Source organism: Kryptolebias marmoratus, linkage group LG15 (genome assembly GCF_001649575.2).
Source record: "Kryptolebias marmoratus isolate JLee-2015 linkage group LG15, ASM164957v2, whole genome shotgun sequence".
Lineage (NCBI taxonomy): Eukaryota > Metazoa > Chordata > Actinopteri > Cyprinodontiformes > Rivulidae > Kryptolebias > Kryptolebias marmoratus.
The window spans coordinates 25353338-25370174 of record NC_051444.1 but is presented as its reverse complement, the minus strand read 5'-3'; the positions used below and the strand labels follow the sequence as shown (position 1 = coordinate 25370174).

The window sequence follows — 16837 nt, the reverse complement described above, 5'->3', positions numbered from 1 at the left end:
TTATTGTTTATGCCAACGTACAATGTAAGCTACCCATTTTTCATGTCAGAAAACTGCCGGTTTTTCAATTACTTTTCATAAATTCATGGGGGAATACTGTTATAACACCCTCTCACAGAGTATCAAACTATCGTCAACTTTACTATGAGTGATCTCAAAATAGTCTCCCTTAATGTTAAGGGAATAAATAACGTGATAAAAAGACAAAAGATCCTAACATTCTTGAAAAAAGAAAACACAAAAATAGCGTTATTGTCAGAAACCCACTTAACTGACAATGAGCACCTTAAACTTAGAAGGAATTGGGTGGGCCAGGTGCATTACTCATCACATAACTCTAAGAGTAGAGGAGTTGCCATATTAATCCACCGGAGTCTCCCCTTTACTTTGGAGAAAACTATGAGCGACAATGATGGTCGATATGTTCTTATCTCAGGTTTTCTTTATGGAGAACACATCCTTATAGGTTGCATATATGGTCCAAATATATACGAGGCTACTTTCTTCCCAAAACTTCTGTCGGACATTGCTTCAGTTCACACACCGTATATAGTAGTTGGGGGGGATTTTAATTGTATTCACGACCCAAACGTTGACCAGGCTCCTCCTAGATCTACTTCAACTTCGAGAAAAAGTCTCAGATTGCGAGAGTTTTGCCAAGACTTAGAACTATACGACACCTGGAGAGTCACTAACCCTAGAGAGAGAGATTATACTTTTTTTTCTCAACCCCATCAAACGTTCTCTCGGATTGATTTTTTTTTATCTTCAAGAATGATATTGGATCGAGTAAGAAACTGTTCAATTAGCACATGTACAATCTCCGATCACTCTCCTGTTATTTTATGCATTAGCCCCCCTTATGCTGATCCTGCTTCTCGCCATTGGAGGATGAATCCCTCTTTACTGAGTTACCCATCTTTTACCAACTACATTACAGATCAGTGGAATTTCTTTATGGATACTAATAAGACCCCAGATGTTAACCCCTCATTACTATGGGAGACAGCTAAAGCTTTTATTAGGGGATGTGTCATTTCATATACCACAGCTCAGAAAAAAGCTGCCATCAAAGACCAATTGCACTTAGAAAGAATAGTACAAGAAACAGAGTTGCAATTTAAAAATACACCCTCTAGAGCACTGTCTAAGAAATTAGAAGCAGCTCGCTCAGCTTTAAATCAATTACTAACAAAACAAGCAGAAGCAACCATTTTCTTTGCTAAACACAGACTATATCAATCAGGGAACAAACCGGGTCGGCTACTAGCAAGGCTAACAAAAGGCAGAATGGAAGCAAACACAATTTCATCATTACAGGACAACAACCGGGACAGACATTATAAAACGACAGACATTAATAGAGTCGTGAGGGAATTCTATCAAAAACTTTATTCATCTGAATATAGTTCATCCGATGTTAAAGTAACCGAATTTTTAGGTGACGTGACTCTACCTCGCCTGACAGATGGACAACAAGAAGCCTTAGGTGCTCCAATCTCTCAGATAGAAGTCAGAGAAGCCATTGCCTCCCTTAAGGGTGGAAAAGCTCCTGGACCTGATGGTTTCTGCCCAGAATTCTATAAGACACTAAGCCACCTGGTGGTAGGACCACTTACTGACATGCTTAGGCACTCGTTTGAGCGTGGAGGTCTGCCACCAACTCTTAACCTGGCAAACATCAACCTCATTCTCAAAAAAGATAAACCACCAGACATATGCGGCTCATATAGACCTATTAGCCTTATCGGGGTAGATAGTAAGCTGCTCTCTAAAATACTTGCTACGAGATTGGAGAAACTGATGACTTTCTTGATAAACCCAGATCAGACTGGGTTCATACAAAATCGTTTCTCCTTCACAAATATGAGGAGATTACTTAATGTAATTCAGTACGCAAGCCAAACGAACTGTAGAGCCTTTGCTGTATCTTTAGATGCTGAAAAAGCATTCGACAGGATTGAGTGGAAGTACTTGTTCAATGTTTTGGAGAGATTCGGAATAGGGGGTGACTTCCTGAAATGGATCAAGATACTTTACAGTTCCCCATCAGCCTGTGTCTTGACTAATGGTGTTCAATCTCCACCTTTCACAATACATAGGGGAACTCGACAGGGTTGCCCTTTATCCCCGCTCCTGTTTGCTCTTGCGCTGGAGCCCCTAGCAGTGGTTATTAGATCACAACAAAATGTACATGGCGTGATAATTGATGGTAAAATACATAAAATAGCGTTGTATGCAGACGATATTCTGTTATTTGTAACAAAACCTGACATCTCAATACCAGCTATCTTATCCACTATTCATGAGTTTGGTTCCTGTTCAGGTTATAAAATCAATTTTGATAAATCAGAAGCAATGCCATTAGGTATTGCCACCGTCCGGGATCTACCCTCTAGCTGTTCCCTGAGATGTTCCCAACATGGCTTCACTTACCTGGGAATTAGGGTGTCCCCTAACCTGTCAGAACTATGGAAGCTTAATTTCTCTCCAATAGTTAGTAAAATAAGAAGGGACTTAGAAAGGTGGCATGACCTTCCTTTATCATTTATGGGGCGTATAAGCTTAATTAAAATGAACATTTTTCCACGGCTTTTATATCCCCTCCAAATGTTACCTCTCTGGCTATCCAAAAAGGTCACTACAGATATTGAGAGAGCATTCTCCAGATTCATTTGGCATGGCAGGAGACCTCGACAGAAAATCAAAGCTTTACAGCTTCCTGTTGACAGAGGTGGCTTGGCTTTGCCAAACATCTACTATTACAACTGGGCCTGCCATGCTCGTTATCTGTGGGAGTGGTTACAGGCATTTTATTTCCGCTTTTTATGCAGTGCTCTACTCTCTCTCCCTTCAGGGTGCTGGGGACATTGCGCGGAAATGGGAGCGAGACCTTGACACAGTGTACATTGAGGATGACTGGCAAGAAGCCATTAATGTAGTTAATTCAACTTTTATATGTAATACGCTCAGAGAGACACAGTATAAAATACTACATCGCTTACATATAACACCATTTATACTAAATAAGATGGATCGGCAGCTTTCTCCTTTATGCACCAAATGTGGAAGAGAGGTTGGAACATACTACCATTATTTCTGGCAATGCAAATTTATTAAAAGATTCTGGGGTGCAATTTCTAAAGAGTTGAGTGACGTGTTTCATGTAAAGATCAGATGTGACCCAGGTCTGTTTCTTCTTGGCCTCCCTTCAAAATCAGTCACTCTGACACAATCACACTTCAAGCTTTGCGACAAGTTATTGCTTTTGGGTAGAAGATGCATTTTACTTAAATGGATTAAGGATACGCCACCAACCGTCACACAATGGTACAGGGAAATATTTAGGGTCCTTCCTCATGAAAGGATTAGTGCAGTTCTCAGGGGTAATGAAAAATATTTCCTTGATATGTGGTCTCCTGTGCTTAGCTATCTACCTAAAGAGTTGACGCAACTTGTGATGAGAGGTCAGAATCTTATGAAGTGGAAGATCTCACCAGGTCCTAACTAGAGGACACCTTCCCTTTGTATCACTAGTCATCTTTCTTTTCCTCTCTCTTATCACCCGGCTAGGTATGTTTGTGTTATCAGGCTTTAGACATGTCTATTGGATACATGATTTAACATAAATGTGACATTGTACGGTGGCTTTTCCTTTTTCTTTTTTTTTTCTTTTCTTTTCTTTTTTTTATTTTTGTTCTTTTTTGCATACTCATGTAAGGTTATATGCAATACATTGTATGGTGTTCTATTCTCTGTACTTGTGAAAACATAAAACTAATAAAACTGTTTATTAAAAAAAAAAACTTAAAACAAGATTTCAACAAGTTCGCCTTTGGTGATACACTTTTTTTCAATAACAGACTTTTATACAGTCTAGCTTTTAAAATGGTAGTCTCTTTTTATACATTGTATGTGAACATCTGGCTTCAACTATAAAATATTTTAGTTTTTTTTATGTATCTTAGGAAATGAAAATATTTTGTGCTGAACCACTGATTGGATAAATAAGCAATTGGAGGAAATCAGCAATTGCCTGAAAACTGTCATTCTTAATAAATACTTTAATAAAAGCCAGAAAAAAACAAGGTAATATTTTTTTCCCACTATAAGTGACTTCAGCTTTGCGTCCAAACTGTAGATATTGTGGGTAATGTGGTTGCAGTGAAGATAAGATTTTCAAATTGACACTCAGCATCAAAGAGATCACTTGATGCGTCGCTGACACTTTAAAAGCAGCTTTCGGGGGAAGAGATAGAGAAGCAGTCTGACCTTTTGTATTCAGATTTTACTAAGGTACTTTGCAGTCTCAAACTTGATCTTGGGGACTAGAAGCAGTCAGTTATCAAGAAGGATCTAAGAGAGGAATTTTTCCAAGATAAAGAGGATCTGACGGCAGCAGACAAAGTGACTAGAGTCCATAAGGACCTTTTGGCTAGTGGCTATCAAGAGCTATTACAGACATAGGACTGGAGACAGCGGGGATACAGGATGTTGCCCTAAGATAAAACAGCTCTATGTTGAAATTGTAAAAGAAAGATAATTTCTTAATGAAACTGTTAAAAACAATTCACATCTAATTTAATTTGATTAAATAAATTGAGCAGCATAAATTCTACAGCAAGAAGAAATGACACAGCAGAAAAGAAATGTGTTTTAACCAGAGACTGTTATATGGCATTTGATCATCATCACCACATCTCCTCATCTAACTGTTGGCAGGGAGGAAATAAAGCAAAAACAGTTTTGTATGTGAATCTTTAACTTAAAGAGCATTACTCAGTTTGACATTGAAAATTAAATCAGTGTGCTGAAAGGAAAATAATGATTTGCTTTGATGATCATGATTGGGTTAGCTTTGAGCTTGTCTCTAGGTGGTCTGAAGCATCTGCGTATTCATCTTCTGTGGAACCGACTAAATGCTTCATGTGATTAAATTGATGTAGTTATTATATTGTACAGCAGGTGCAGTACATCCCACTAGTAATTATTCATATGATAGTAAAAAATAAAGTAATTCATGGACTTTGTAGCCTTCATAAAACCGACAAGAGAGCCTGAAGGATATTGAACTTTGTGGCTGATGACACATGAGTATTTAAAGTATTTGAAGTCATTCATAAGTAAGTAAATAAATAAATAAATAACAATAAATTGACTCGCATTTCAGAAAATTCTAAAGTCTTTATAACTTTGAAGTTTGTTTGTTTTTTCTCTGTTTTTCAATTAGTCCTCTTTGCAGTTGTTTCACAACTTGACAGAAGTCTACTTGTGTCTATTTGAATTCCCTGAACATATAGTAAAAAAAAAAGGCACACACCAGTTTACAGTTGAAAGTTGAAACTTTTATCTAAGATACTTTTGAGGCAGGATGTTAACAAGATCAATACAAACATGGCTGCAATGTTTGAAGTGTCCAAAACCACAGCAGAAATTTAGAAAAAGAATTTCTAGAGTTGGCTCCTCAGCCAACTTGAGTAATTGTGGAGGCAGGGTCTTGGTCAGATAGAGTGCCAACATGCCAATGTGAAACATGAATTAGATTTGGGGTTTCTTTGTAAGGATGGGAAAACCTTACAGATGGGTAGCTACAAATGCATTATTCGGCCCAGTCAGGCCTTTGTAGTGGAGGAGCCAGACATAAGCTATTTCTCACTAAAAGGCACACAAAAGCCCACCGGGAGTTTGCCAAGAAAAACGTGAACACCTCTCAGACCTCTCCGTGCAAAATTCTCTGATCTGGTGAAGCAAAGGTTGATCTATTTGTCTACAGTTTCCAATAACATGTGAAGCAAAGGCAAGGTACAGAGCATCACCTGTTAGATGACATCCCTATGGTGAAACATGAATGCTGTGAAGATGGTTTCTTTGATTCAGGACTGGGAATCTTATGTGACTAGAGGACCAATAAATGCAGAAAAATAGAGAACACTTTTTAAGTTTTTTTTTTCTTTTTTCTTTGTTTACTTTGATTTTTCTAGAATTATCATTGGTAGGAACACTTGGTCTTTTGGAGAAACCCTAAAGCTCTTGCCAAAAAGATTTTATTTAGTGATGAATATACGTGTGTTTATTGAAATTTACAAATCTGCATAAATGGTGCTTACATTAAATTGTCTACTCATAGTAATTTGTCCATGGAGGTTCGCCACATACAGCAAGTGGCAGACCATCATTCAGGTTTCAACCTGCAGACTGAACCCAAGTTCATTACATCACTGTGATACTTTAAAATAGTTGCTAAGATTTTTATTTTTAATTACTCAAATTGTTCTAAATAATTCTTTTAGTTTTACAATTTTTTCATTTTAAATGTATTACTTTAAATATAAATTGGGAATGTATTACTTTGCTTTCATAAAAATTATGCAATGACTGGTTTAGTATATTTAAGTTGTTTTTCTCTATAAGATAGCTTGCAGAACATTTTGTTATTAGTACAATGGGAAAAGGTAATGGGTTGGTTTTAACTGCAGAACACATTCATTAACTAATTACTGATACGCAGTTTTTAACGTCACTTGTTTCCACTAAATACAGGAAGCTGATGTGTGTGTGTTGTGTTCTCTGTAATAAAAGGCTTTCCTTTTCTGCCTTTTAGACTGCAGGCGAATGTTTCCAAAATCAGACGGAGGAAACAGTTGAAGAAAGTAAGAAGATACCAGAGATTCAGCAGGTTAGTTTAACTTTTGTAAATTCTGTCATTTTACCCCAATCCCATTTGTTTATATTGTAAAAAACTAAAATCAAACCCTTAGAAAAAGGTTGGATATTGTATAAAATGACTTTTTCTTTTCAATTATTAATTGCATATAGTGACAAGAATTGCAGTGTCATAAACAATTAACCAAAGAAAACACTAAAGCAAAAAATAGGGGAAAAATAGGATCGGAAAAAATCAAATAAAACAAAACATAAAACATTGTAAAAGAAGAGAGGGAAAAAAAAATACTTATTTTTATTTTTTTACTTATTCACCAGTAGTGAAAATTAAGCTAAAAATGGTGATTGAAAGAGAAGAACAGTGACAGTGATCATGTAGTAATTGTAAAATTCATAGTGATAATAACCATCAGTAAGAAAATATACTCAAAGGGTGCAAAGAGAGTCACTGCATAAAACGTCAATACAACCCTGCAACTATACAATTCAAAAGAGAAACCCCCACACATCAATGTGCACGATGTGCAAGAAAAAACCAAAAACAAAAAAAAGTGAAAGTCGCCACCTGGGCTACCACACAGCCACACCCGCCAAGCCAACAAGAGGCAGACAAAACCAAACTCTGACAAGTGGACCCTAAACAATACAGTAGCTGCGCAAAAAACACAAACCAGATCCCAAAACCTCCCAAACCACAAGTGGCAGAAAACCCAGACTGTCACACATGCAAACCTCCAAAGTGTTCCACATATTTTTATTTTTGTTTTAAAAAACTGCTAAAGAATGTGTGATGAATATTTAGAAAATAATGTGGTGGTAAGTTTTGGTTTTGTTTACACACCGACTGTTTTTAGACATTTCTCATTATTTTTTACAGTGATATCTAGGTAACACTGTCACGCCGTATAAATGAGCTTTTAAAAATACTACCTGAAAAAATGCTGCTTAGAAGTGTCAGTGTCTAGTATTTCACAGAACCACATCATTTAAACAAAGTAATTTCTCAAAAAAAAAAGAAAAAAAACTGAAGAGCCTAGAAAATCATGCTCAGAGATAATAAAAAAAACCCAGACACTTAACACCTACATAGGATTTGCAAAGAAAATGTAAAAAAGAAGGAGAGGGCTACAAATTTACTAAAATCTAATATTCAATGTGTCAATGTCACCTACAGTGTGTGATCTTCAACGCCCTGCCAAAAGTCTCTGCAGAGCTGCGTCCTTCATTCTATTACCAAATTTGAGTCACACCTGTTTGGTGGTGGCAGATGGTACAGCAAAACAATCCATCTCATTTCAGTGCAGTGCAAAACTGCGTAACTGAGCAACTGTCTTCCATTCCAAGTGGCAGACGTCCACATTTAGACACGCAGACAATTTGTACAAGAATATAAGAGTATTTTGAAGGAGATCAAATGAACTCATTTGATATCACTGGCTCGATTTAGACCCAAAAAATAAAAAATAAAAATAAAACAGTCCATCAAAGCTTTGTGAATTGCATTGTTTGTTATGCAGTTTAACAATATAGTGGGTTTTGTATACAAAGCAGTACAAGAAGTCTCCAGTGTAGAAAAAAAAGAAAAGATTTATGTAATATGTTACTTGTTAGTAAAGTCAAAAGCAGTCAGATCCCTGAAGGCACTTCTGTTTTTCTGCATGAGCTTCAGAAGCAAGACTAGCAATAAGTAAAATCCTGAAAAGACATTTATTTTGTGAACAAACTGAACAGAAATGACTTATATTTTTTTGCAAAGCTTATACATAACATTTCACTTATTTATTTATTTATTTTTAAAGAATTGTCATGTTTTGTTTTCCTAGATGGAAAAGTCTCCATATCAGGTTACTGCACCTAAACTAAAATTGACTAGTTTCCAGGTGTGTGTTAGCATCCCTTGTGCACAGCCTTTGCCATTCATGGTGTAGTAAACAATGTAATTAGTGGTGATTTGCATTCCGGTCTCTGTGGATCAATCTGCATTAAGGTGCTCCTCGTTTCTGTCACTCTGCCTTCATTATGTGCCCTCATGTTTGGTTTATGAGACTGAAAACCTAAGAGGCATCTCCCTTAACGTTCAGATTTTTCTTTACTTTCTTTCTTTTCTCTTTTCCTTTCAGTCTTTACAATTTGTATTTGTTTACAACAATTTTTTTTTCTTTTTTATAAAATTAAGAAACAACACATTAAGTTACCACCATATCTGCTGATTGATTGGTATAGTTGTCCATGATTAAGCCTCATAGATTTGTGATAGCATTTCACCATTTGGCCATCGTACAATACAGCTCCAATACCATGTTTATAGAGAAACAAAAAAAGTATGATAAAAGCCTGTAAAATGCTAATAACAAAACTGTTTCACGAAAGGTCAATTTAGAGATGTTTTAAACTCATTTGATACTTATAGACATCCAGAATATTTATTTCTAATGGCCTTAAATTTAAAAAAAATCTCTGTCTATGTTTGTCTATGAGACAAACAAACAAACAAATAAAAAAAAAAACAAACTTGATGTTGGCATAAATTTCAAATTCATACATGAAGAGTATAAAGAGCTAAAACAGCAGAGAAAAGAAAAGTGATATGTCCTCAAGAAGCCTAGATTTATAGCAGCAAGAATAAATGAAAAACAAACAATTTATTCCAACTAAATTACTGTGAAAAGCAAAGTGTGCATGAGTCACAAAGTCAAAACTGCTTTTTGTATAAAAGCATAAAAAAAATGCTCTGTCAGACATGTTATACTGAACATGTACAAATCAGCTTGACAGCTGCTGCAACTACCACTCATTATTTTGTTACAAGTTATTTCCAAATTATCTACCCATACACAAAAACTTCTGGATGTCCATAGGGGAGTTGTTCTCTGCGATAAATAAAACATACACCAAAAAGAGGATAATCCCAAACACTTCAAAGTGGGAGGCAAGAAACGCTGAAAAGAACCCACACAAGTGTATTAAGTGAGAGATCCAATTTTCGTGCAGCTAGAGGTGAGAGTTATCACAGCTCAAGTATTGCATCACTTTCTTTCACTTGTTTTTAACATTAGATTTGGGCCGCACTACCCAGTATCATTTATGTACAGTTTGTGTATTATTGCCAAAATAAAGTAAAAAGTCAAATTTAAAGTTTGCGTGCTGCCGTGACAGGGATAGGATTAATGCAGAGGAGCATTTGGCCTTTTTGTCTGTTCATCTTCAAGCCAGTCGGTATAAGTACAACCCACTGCCACACAGAGTCATATGTAACTCAATTTCTGAGCAGCCAGATAGCCTTAAGGCATTCTCTAAAGTGACATTGGTGAGCACTAAACAGATGCTTTGCTTGAAGAATTGTTTGTCAGAGTTTATGTGCCGTGCTTAAACATACCATTGCCAAAGATGACGTAAATTATTCAAAATAGCAGAGAAGGGTGCATTTTAACTGTATAATTTAAAGTGATAGAGAGAAACATTCTCACTCTAATTTTGCTGCAATGTGATGTTTAACAGTAAACAAAAAAATTACAGGAACATCATATTCAATGTTTTCTGCTCTTTTTAATTTGTTACATTTGAATAATCATGCTGAAAGTGTCTGCTGTCAATGAATGTTAAAGAATATGTGGAGTTCTGACCACTACTTTTGCAACACTGTATATATCTTTCTCTCTTTTCTTACTTAGTATATTCAAATGTGTGCATAAAGGCAAAGTTAGCAGTGAAATAAAATATTGCGAACAGAGTAACTCTATCTTTTGAAAGTTGTTATATTTTCTTTAATGTGCACAGCAAAACAGACTGCAACATGCCTGCCAAACACAATGGCATATCATCTTGGACGTTTTCCACCAAGACTTAAGAATATAGCCATATAGAAGATAGCTCACAGTTTGTTTTTGTTAATTTATGTGCCCAGGATTCAGTCACATTCATAAACAAATATAGACAGCCAACAAACCACAGCAGTCAGGATTCCCAAATCAATTAATTATCAATGAAATGTCATGATGTAAATAATAAATTTTACCAATTAAAGGCCTAGCATTCCTGGAAAGAAAACATGTCGTCTGCTGCATTTCATGCCAGAGTTTTAAACTAAGATCATCTTGTTCTGAGAAATTACAAAATTAGAGCCAGTTTGGTCAAACCTTGTGATTGACGTTTTGTGCAATCTCAAGTGATTTTTTGAAACATGAGGAAATGTGTTAGCTAGAATATTTGTGTTGAGTATGGCACTCAGCTATTATCACACCAACTTTTAGCTCAAAATCTATAATATTACCTAAGTCAGAGCCATTTAGTGTTTACTAAGGTGGTAGCCATCTTAAATTGTGTTGAACATGAATGGTAATCAGTTTTACAACATAGATGTACATTCAAAGATTACTTCCATAGAGTTTCACTGAAATCTGCTGAGTGGTTCATGACATATTTTCAGATAGACAGTGTGGACATTAACAGTTAAAGCCAAAGTTTTAAGCAAAGATAATGTGCAACGCGTAGCACTCAAAGTGTGTGTTGTGAATTACTCTCAGCTGCTACCACATAAAATCTTAGCTCAATATTTGAATGAGTTATTGCCATTTTTGTGTTAGCTAATGGTGATGAGCTGTGACGGCCATCATGAAGTGGGGTGACTGCAAAAGAGAAGAAATTGTTGATGTACATCCAATTATTATTTTCTTAGTTTCGTTAAAATATGTCCAGTGGTTTAAAATTTAATAAAATATATCATGTAACACGCAATACATACTCAGAGTATGTACTTGGGATGAAACTCAGTTACTACTAAACCAAATTTTAGCAATCAACATCTGTAAAATTGGCTGAGTTACAGTCATTTTTGTGTTTCCAGAGATCAGTTGGCTTTGGCAGTCACTTTAAAATGGATTGACCCTAAAAGTTAAGCACTTGTAGTACAGCCAAAGAGTACTTGCTGAATGTTTCATTAAACTTTTTCCAGTGGTTCAAATGATATTTTGCTAAAAGACAGGCACAGTTGATTCCAATAGTTAAAGGAAAACTTAAAAAAAAAGAAATTGCACAGTGTTCAAAGTATGTGTTGAAGATGAGTCACAGCAGTTTTAGCTCAATATCTCTAAAACTGTCTGAGTTATAGCCATTTTTCTGTTAGCTAAGGATGCCTAACTGCAGCAGTCATCTTAAATAAACTGACTCCAAAAGTAATATGTAATATGTAATATTGCAATACATTATTTTGGCCCAGTAATTAGGAGTAACAGAAATTCTTGAAAAAAATATTGGGATCATAGTATCAAAGTTTTGTGTGAATTGTAAAATCAGCTGGTTTCAAACAATAAAATAAATGTCTTTAATATCTGTTTCGGTTACACAAAAACATAGGTTTCCAATATTATTGAACATGTCGAGCAATTTTCTTGACAACATGCACATTAAAAGAGAGCTGCCTAAAAGCATTATTAGCTCCAGTGACTGTTTTGCTTTGGGGTGCAGATCAATAGTATTTAGTCTTTCAAAGGCAACATCTTAATTTGGCTCCATCAATCGAGGTAGCAGCTCCCAAACAGAAGCTGCCTGAACACAGCAAGACAGGGATGGATGTGTTTTAAACTAGGGGTTGTACAAACTCAATTAAACTGTAAAATTCATGAAAAATGCAAAACATAATAATTTTATTATGTTTTAATAATAATGTACATCTTTAAATTTTGTTACCTATATGCCAGTTCTTTTCAAAGTTGAGGTCAGAACCCCATAGTGGGGCATAAAACACTAAGTAAAGGGGCTTAATATGATCTCCAGAAATGTAGTTTTAAAAAAGGTTATATAAGAAAAAAAACAGTAGTAATAGATAGGTTGCAGTCGTCCATAATGGGTTGTCAATGCGGTGTTCTTAATTGGCAATGTGTGGATACTTAGATCAGTAATAGTCGGGGTAAGGTCAAGTCTGCCACTATTTTGCTACTCAGAAACTATTATGTTTGGGAATCACTTTTACAGACATTTAGGGGCTGATTGGCTTTGTTGTTTGTAATGTGAACAAAGTCAACTGCAGCTGGTCAGCTCAAACTCAATGAATCCAGTTGGAGTTGACTACTTGTTTGATCAATCCATACCCCAAAATGTTTTTGCAATCAGATGTCAGTTACCTGCTCTGTATGCAAATAGAGGCTGCCATTTTACACTGTGAGCTGCCTGATGTATTAAAACAGGTCTGCTGATGTATTTGAATGTATTGTAATCTGTACAGAAATCTGAATGATATTATTATTTTGGCATTGACATGGTTCAGAGCCTTTGTGATGCATTTTTGTCAAATTATCTCCTAATAAGTTAATTTATCTAACCGTGTCAGAGAGAAGGCTGAAAATTTTAACCTATAATACACAATGAGCTGACAGACATCAGCATTTTTTTTTTTTTGCTTTATTATTTTTACAGTTCCACTGTAAATGTGACATCGGTGCTGTGTTTAATTAAGTAAATGTAGAACTGTTGTTCTGTAATTGACATAACATATTACAAATTAAAGTAATCAAGCTTTCAGCTCTAAAAACAATCAGAACAAACTAAAGCGCATCCTACCATGCTGCATTCTGGTAATCAACTCTGCTTTATAAAGTCTCAACAAAACAGACATTTTTTGTTGAGAAACATTCTGATAAATAGTTCATTAAAACTTTTGGCTGAGAAAAAATAAAATAAACTTAGCCCTATCTTCAGAATTTTCCCAAGGACAGTGGTCTTACTGCTAGGCTTAGGACAGTTGTGTTCAGACTACCAAAGATATACAGATAGAAGGGGTCCAGACCACCTCTGAAGATGGTTTCAAGTTGGGCTGCCTCAGTGAGCATTGAAATTGCACACTGAGGCAGCTCAGACCAATATTTAGCACTACCCAAATGCAATCGAATAGCTAAAGGTGGTATCTCACTCGGCTGTGACTAGATGGCAAATAACACTAATGAGAGTCTCCTGAATGTCTCCTGAATGTCTTGTGACTTTTGCAGAGTTCTCAACTTCCTTTCATGTGTTACAGAGGCACACAGCCCTGTCATTTGAGTTGTGAATATGTTCAGAAAATTGTGTGATAACGTTTCTCTCAAAACAGTCTCAAAGTCGGCATGGCCATTTTTAACTCATCCAGAACCCAAATAAATTTTGCCACATCCATCTGCTACCCATTTCAAGACCATTTCGAGACCACTATAGGTGGGCAGCAAAATAATATACAATAATCTGCTTCTTAGAAGCATTTCCACCTTAGGGGACAGACCACCAAATGTTACATGTTGAATGTCTCTGTCTTGCTTTTTATGAATCTTACTCTTTTTTTCCCCTCCTCAACAGCAAACAAGCCAAGTGCAGCCTGGAAAAATTGGCACAAAGCTCTCACACGACAGTGGGGATGCAGAGGGTGGCAGCAGCAAAAAGACAAATCCACATAAATACAACTGAGCAGACGGCACGTCATCGCAAAGCAGCCTGCATTGCCTGGAGGATGTTTCTAAGAGCACACACTTTGCGCACTTCCACAAAAAAATATGTGCGCCCACACACATTACCTTACACTCTCACTTTTAAACACATGCACACACAGCGAGACATATGCATATCGGCATTGTTAGAAGAATCTGAGATACTGGGACTGTCAACAAAACTCAATCTTTCATCTGAAAACTTCATAGTAAAATGGCATGCGTTTAGAAGTTTTTTTCAAAGGTAGCAATGGCACTGGTAACTTGTTTTATAATTGTTCATTTGTTGTTTACTTATTTGAATTTTGATGAGTAAGGACACTGCTTTCTAAATGTGTGATCTTTCTAGAAAAAACCCTTTGCACTGGTGAGGTCTGACACTGTTTCCTGTGGCAAGTATATCAATTGACAAATAAAAAATACTCCTACTACTACTACTATTATTACTACTACCCAACTTAGAATATTGTTTGTCACTCATTGTAGCAAGGTTAATTTACTCCTCCACATTTTGAAATATAAAGGCTCAAGTTGGCTGGCCAACTGTTCAACATTTAATATTTCAGCACTCTTTCTGCCTTTAACACTCTTGAGGCAAAGAGCCAAAGACTCACAATGGGTCGTCTCCCTGAGAATGTGCCATGCACTGAGTAGTAACTCCTAGCTACATGTATCTGTGTTATTTGACCTTTCTGTGCCCTTTCAATAAACTGTAATTTTCAGTAAATGTGTGAAGAATAAATTGTTATTTGTGGGAAAGAAACGAGTGAGCATGTTTGTGAACTACAGACGAAATGCTCCACTTAGGCTTTATGCTTTGTGTGTTGATTGCATGTCATATATTCATAGACACAGCTAGGTTGCAAGACAGGTAAATACATTTGTCTGAATTATAATGATCCAACACATTGTTTTAAAGTTACACTGTGTAGCACTATAAAAGATTGGTAAAATAAATCACTCTGTATTATTTTTTAATTTTCTTAAACTAGAATCACATGAAAATAAGAAAAATGAACTCTAGGGTTTTTCAACAATTATTCAGGGTCCTCTTCTATGAAGCCATGAGGCTACAATTGATCAAAAAGAGGAAAACAAAGTGCAGAGAACCTTTTGCATTTTCCATGTTTTTTTTTTTTTTGAGGCCACAATTATTCCTAAATGTGGCTTCCATCCTGGCTGTGGAACAGTGGACCCAATGTTTATTCTTCAGAGTTTCTGAGGGGATCATGAGAGTTTGATGCTGCAGTCTACATTTTATGGATTTGAAGAAGGCTTATGACTGTGTTCTCTAAGCATTCTGCTGGGGGTGCTGCAGGAGAACAGGGTGCCAGGGTCATTTTTAAAGACTATTCAGTTCTTGTATAACTAAAACAAGATCTGTGAAGGCACTCTCAACACAAAGCTGAACTCCTTTTGGAGCATGTCAACTTTTGGAATTTCAAGATCTTGTCTCGTTTTTTCCTGGTAATGTGGTTTGTTGGCTTCTTTGTGCGACTTCAGTGTGAACTGGGGCAGGCTTTTACTGATGCACAAATATTGGTTTGTATAGCAGCTGGGATGAGAGTCAGCTCCTCTAAATTTGAGGCCATGGAAAAAAGGAGGAATGTTCCTTCCAGTTCACGGATGAGTCTTTGTCTCAAAAAGAGGAGTTCAGATATCTGGGAGTCTTGTTTATGAGGGATGAAAGGATGGAGCATGTAATGGATTGACAAACTGGGGCCTTGTCTGCACTAATGACAGTATTGGTCTAGTCTATTTTAGTGAAGAAGGAGCTGAGCTGAATGGCAAAGCTCACATTTTTCTGGTCTCTCTACATTCTAACCCTCACCTGTGACTGAAAGAATGAGATCCCAGACACAAGTGGCTTCTTCCATATGGTGGTCAGGCTTAGCCTTGGAGATATAGTTGAGAAGCTCTGTGGTCCAGAGCTTGGAGTAGAGCTGCTGCTTCTCCACACTAAAATAAGTCAGCTGAGATGGCATCTGATTAAGATGCCTCCTGAGCACTTTTCTTTGGAGGTTTTCCAGGCACAACCTGCTGATAGAAGACCCTGGGGCAGACCCAGAAATTGCTGGAAGGATTATGCATCCTCTCTGGCATGAGAAGGCCTTGGGATACCCCAAGATGAGCTGAAAAGTGTTGCTTAGGAGAGGGATGCCTGGGTTTCTTTCCTATACCTATAGTCTCTGTGATCCATCCATAAGCAACAGAAAAGTAATGAATAGACAATGAGTCGTCTGACATATTTTGAGGAAGCTGTTCTGTTCAGCTTTTATTTGAAGGGTCAGATACTATTGTTTTGTCAAGACAACTTGATATTGCTATTTAAACAAACCAGAAGGAAATAACATTTCTGAATCATATATTTTCAAGTGAATATCTGCAATGCTATGTTAAAGTTGCAAATCTGTGTAGTTTAGTCCAGAACACAAGCTTTTTCTTAGACTAACCAGGAGGTTTCAGTTCCTAAATCCAAACAACGTATTTGAGCAAGTTGCACATCAAGAAACTGAGTTACCTAATTCTAACCAAACAGCATCTGAAAGCAAAAGTAAACATGGAATGAAACTGAAAACAGGAGCACAGACTAAACACCAAAGACGCTTTATGCTGATCTCTGAAATAACACAGTCTTTCATTGTACAATGAGACTCTATGCAATGAAAACAGAATGGTAAATGCAATCTGCAACCTGGCCAATAAATGTCACTAAATTGGGCGAG

At 36.5% G+C, this 16837-nt stretch overlaps 1 protein-coding gene across 2 annotated transcripts in view; it reads left to right on the top strand.

The window, feature by feature from the left end:
• The window catches only part of luzp2 (leucine zipper protein 2), a 187411-nt gene extending 172241 nt beyond the window's left edge, over positions 1 to 15170 (top strand). The window contains exons 10-11 of one of the 2 annotated variants that reach the window (XM_017414305.3): positions 6602 to 6676; positions 13984 to 15170. In XM_017414305.3, the coding sequence (XP_017269794.1) occupies positions 6602 to 6676; positions 13984 to 14091 (183 nt within the window). In that variant the 3' untranslated portion in view covers positions 14092 to 15170. The remainder of the gene's footprint in view (positions 1 to 6601; positions 6677 to 13983) is intronic. The other variant, XM_017414304.3, reaches the window with a different exon arrangement.
• Positions 15171 to 16837: the final 1667 nt, after the last annotated feature.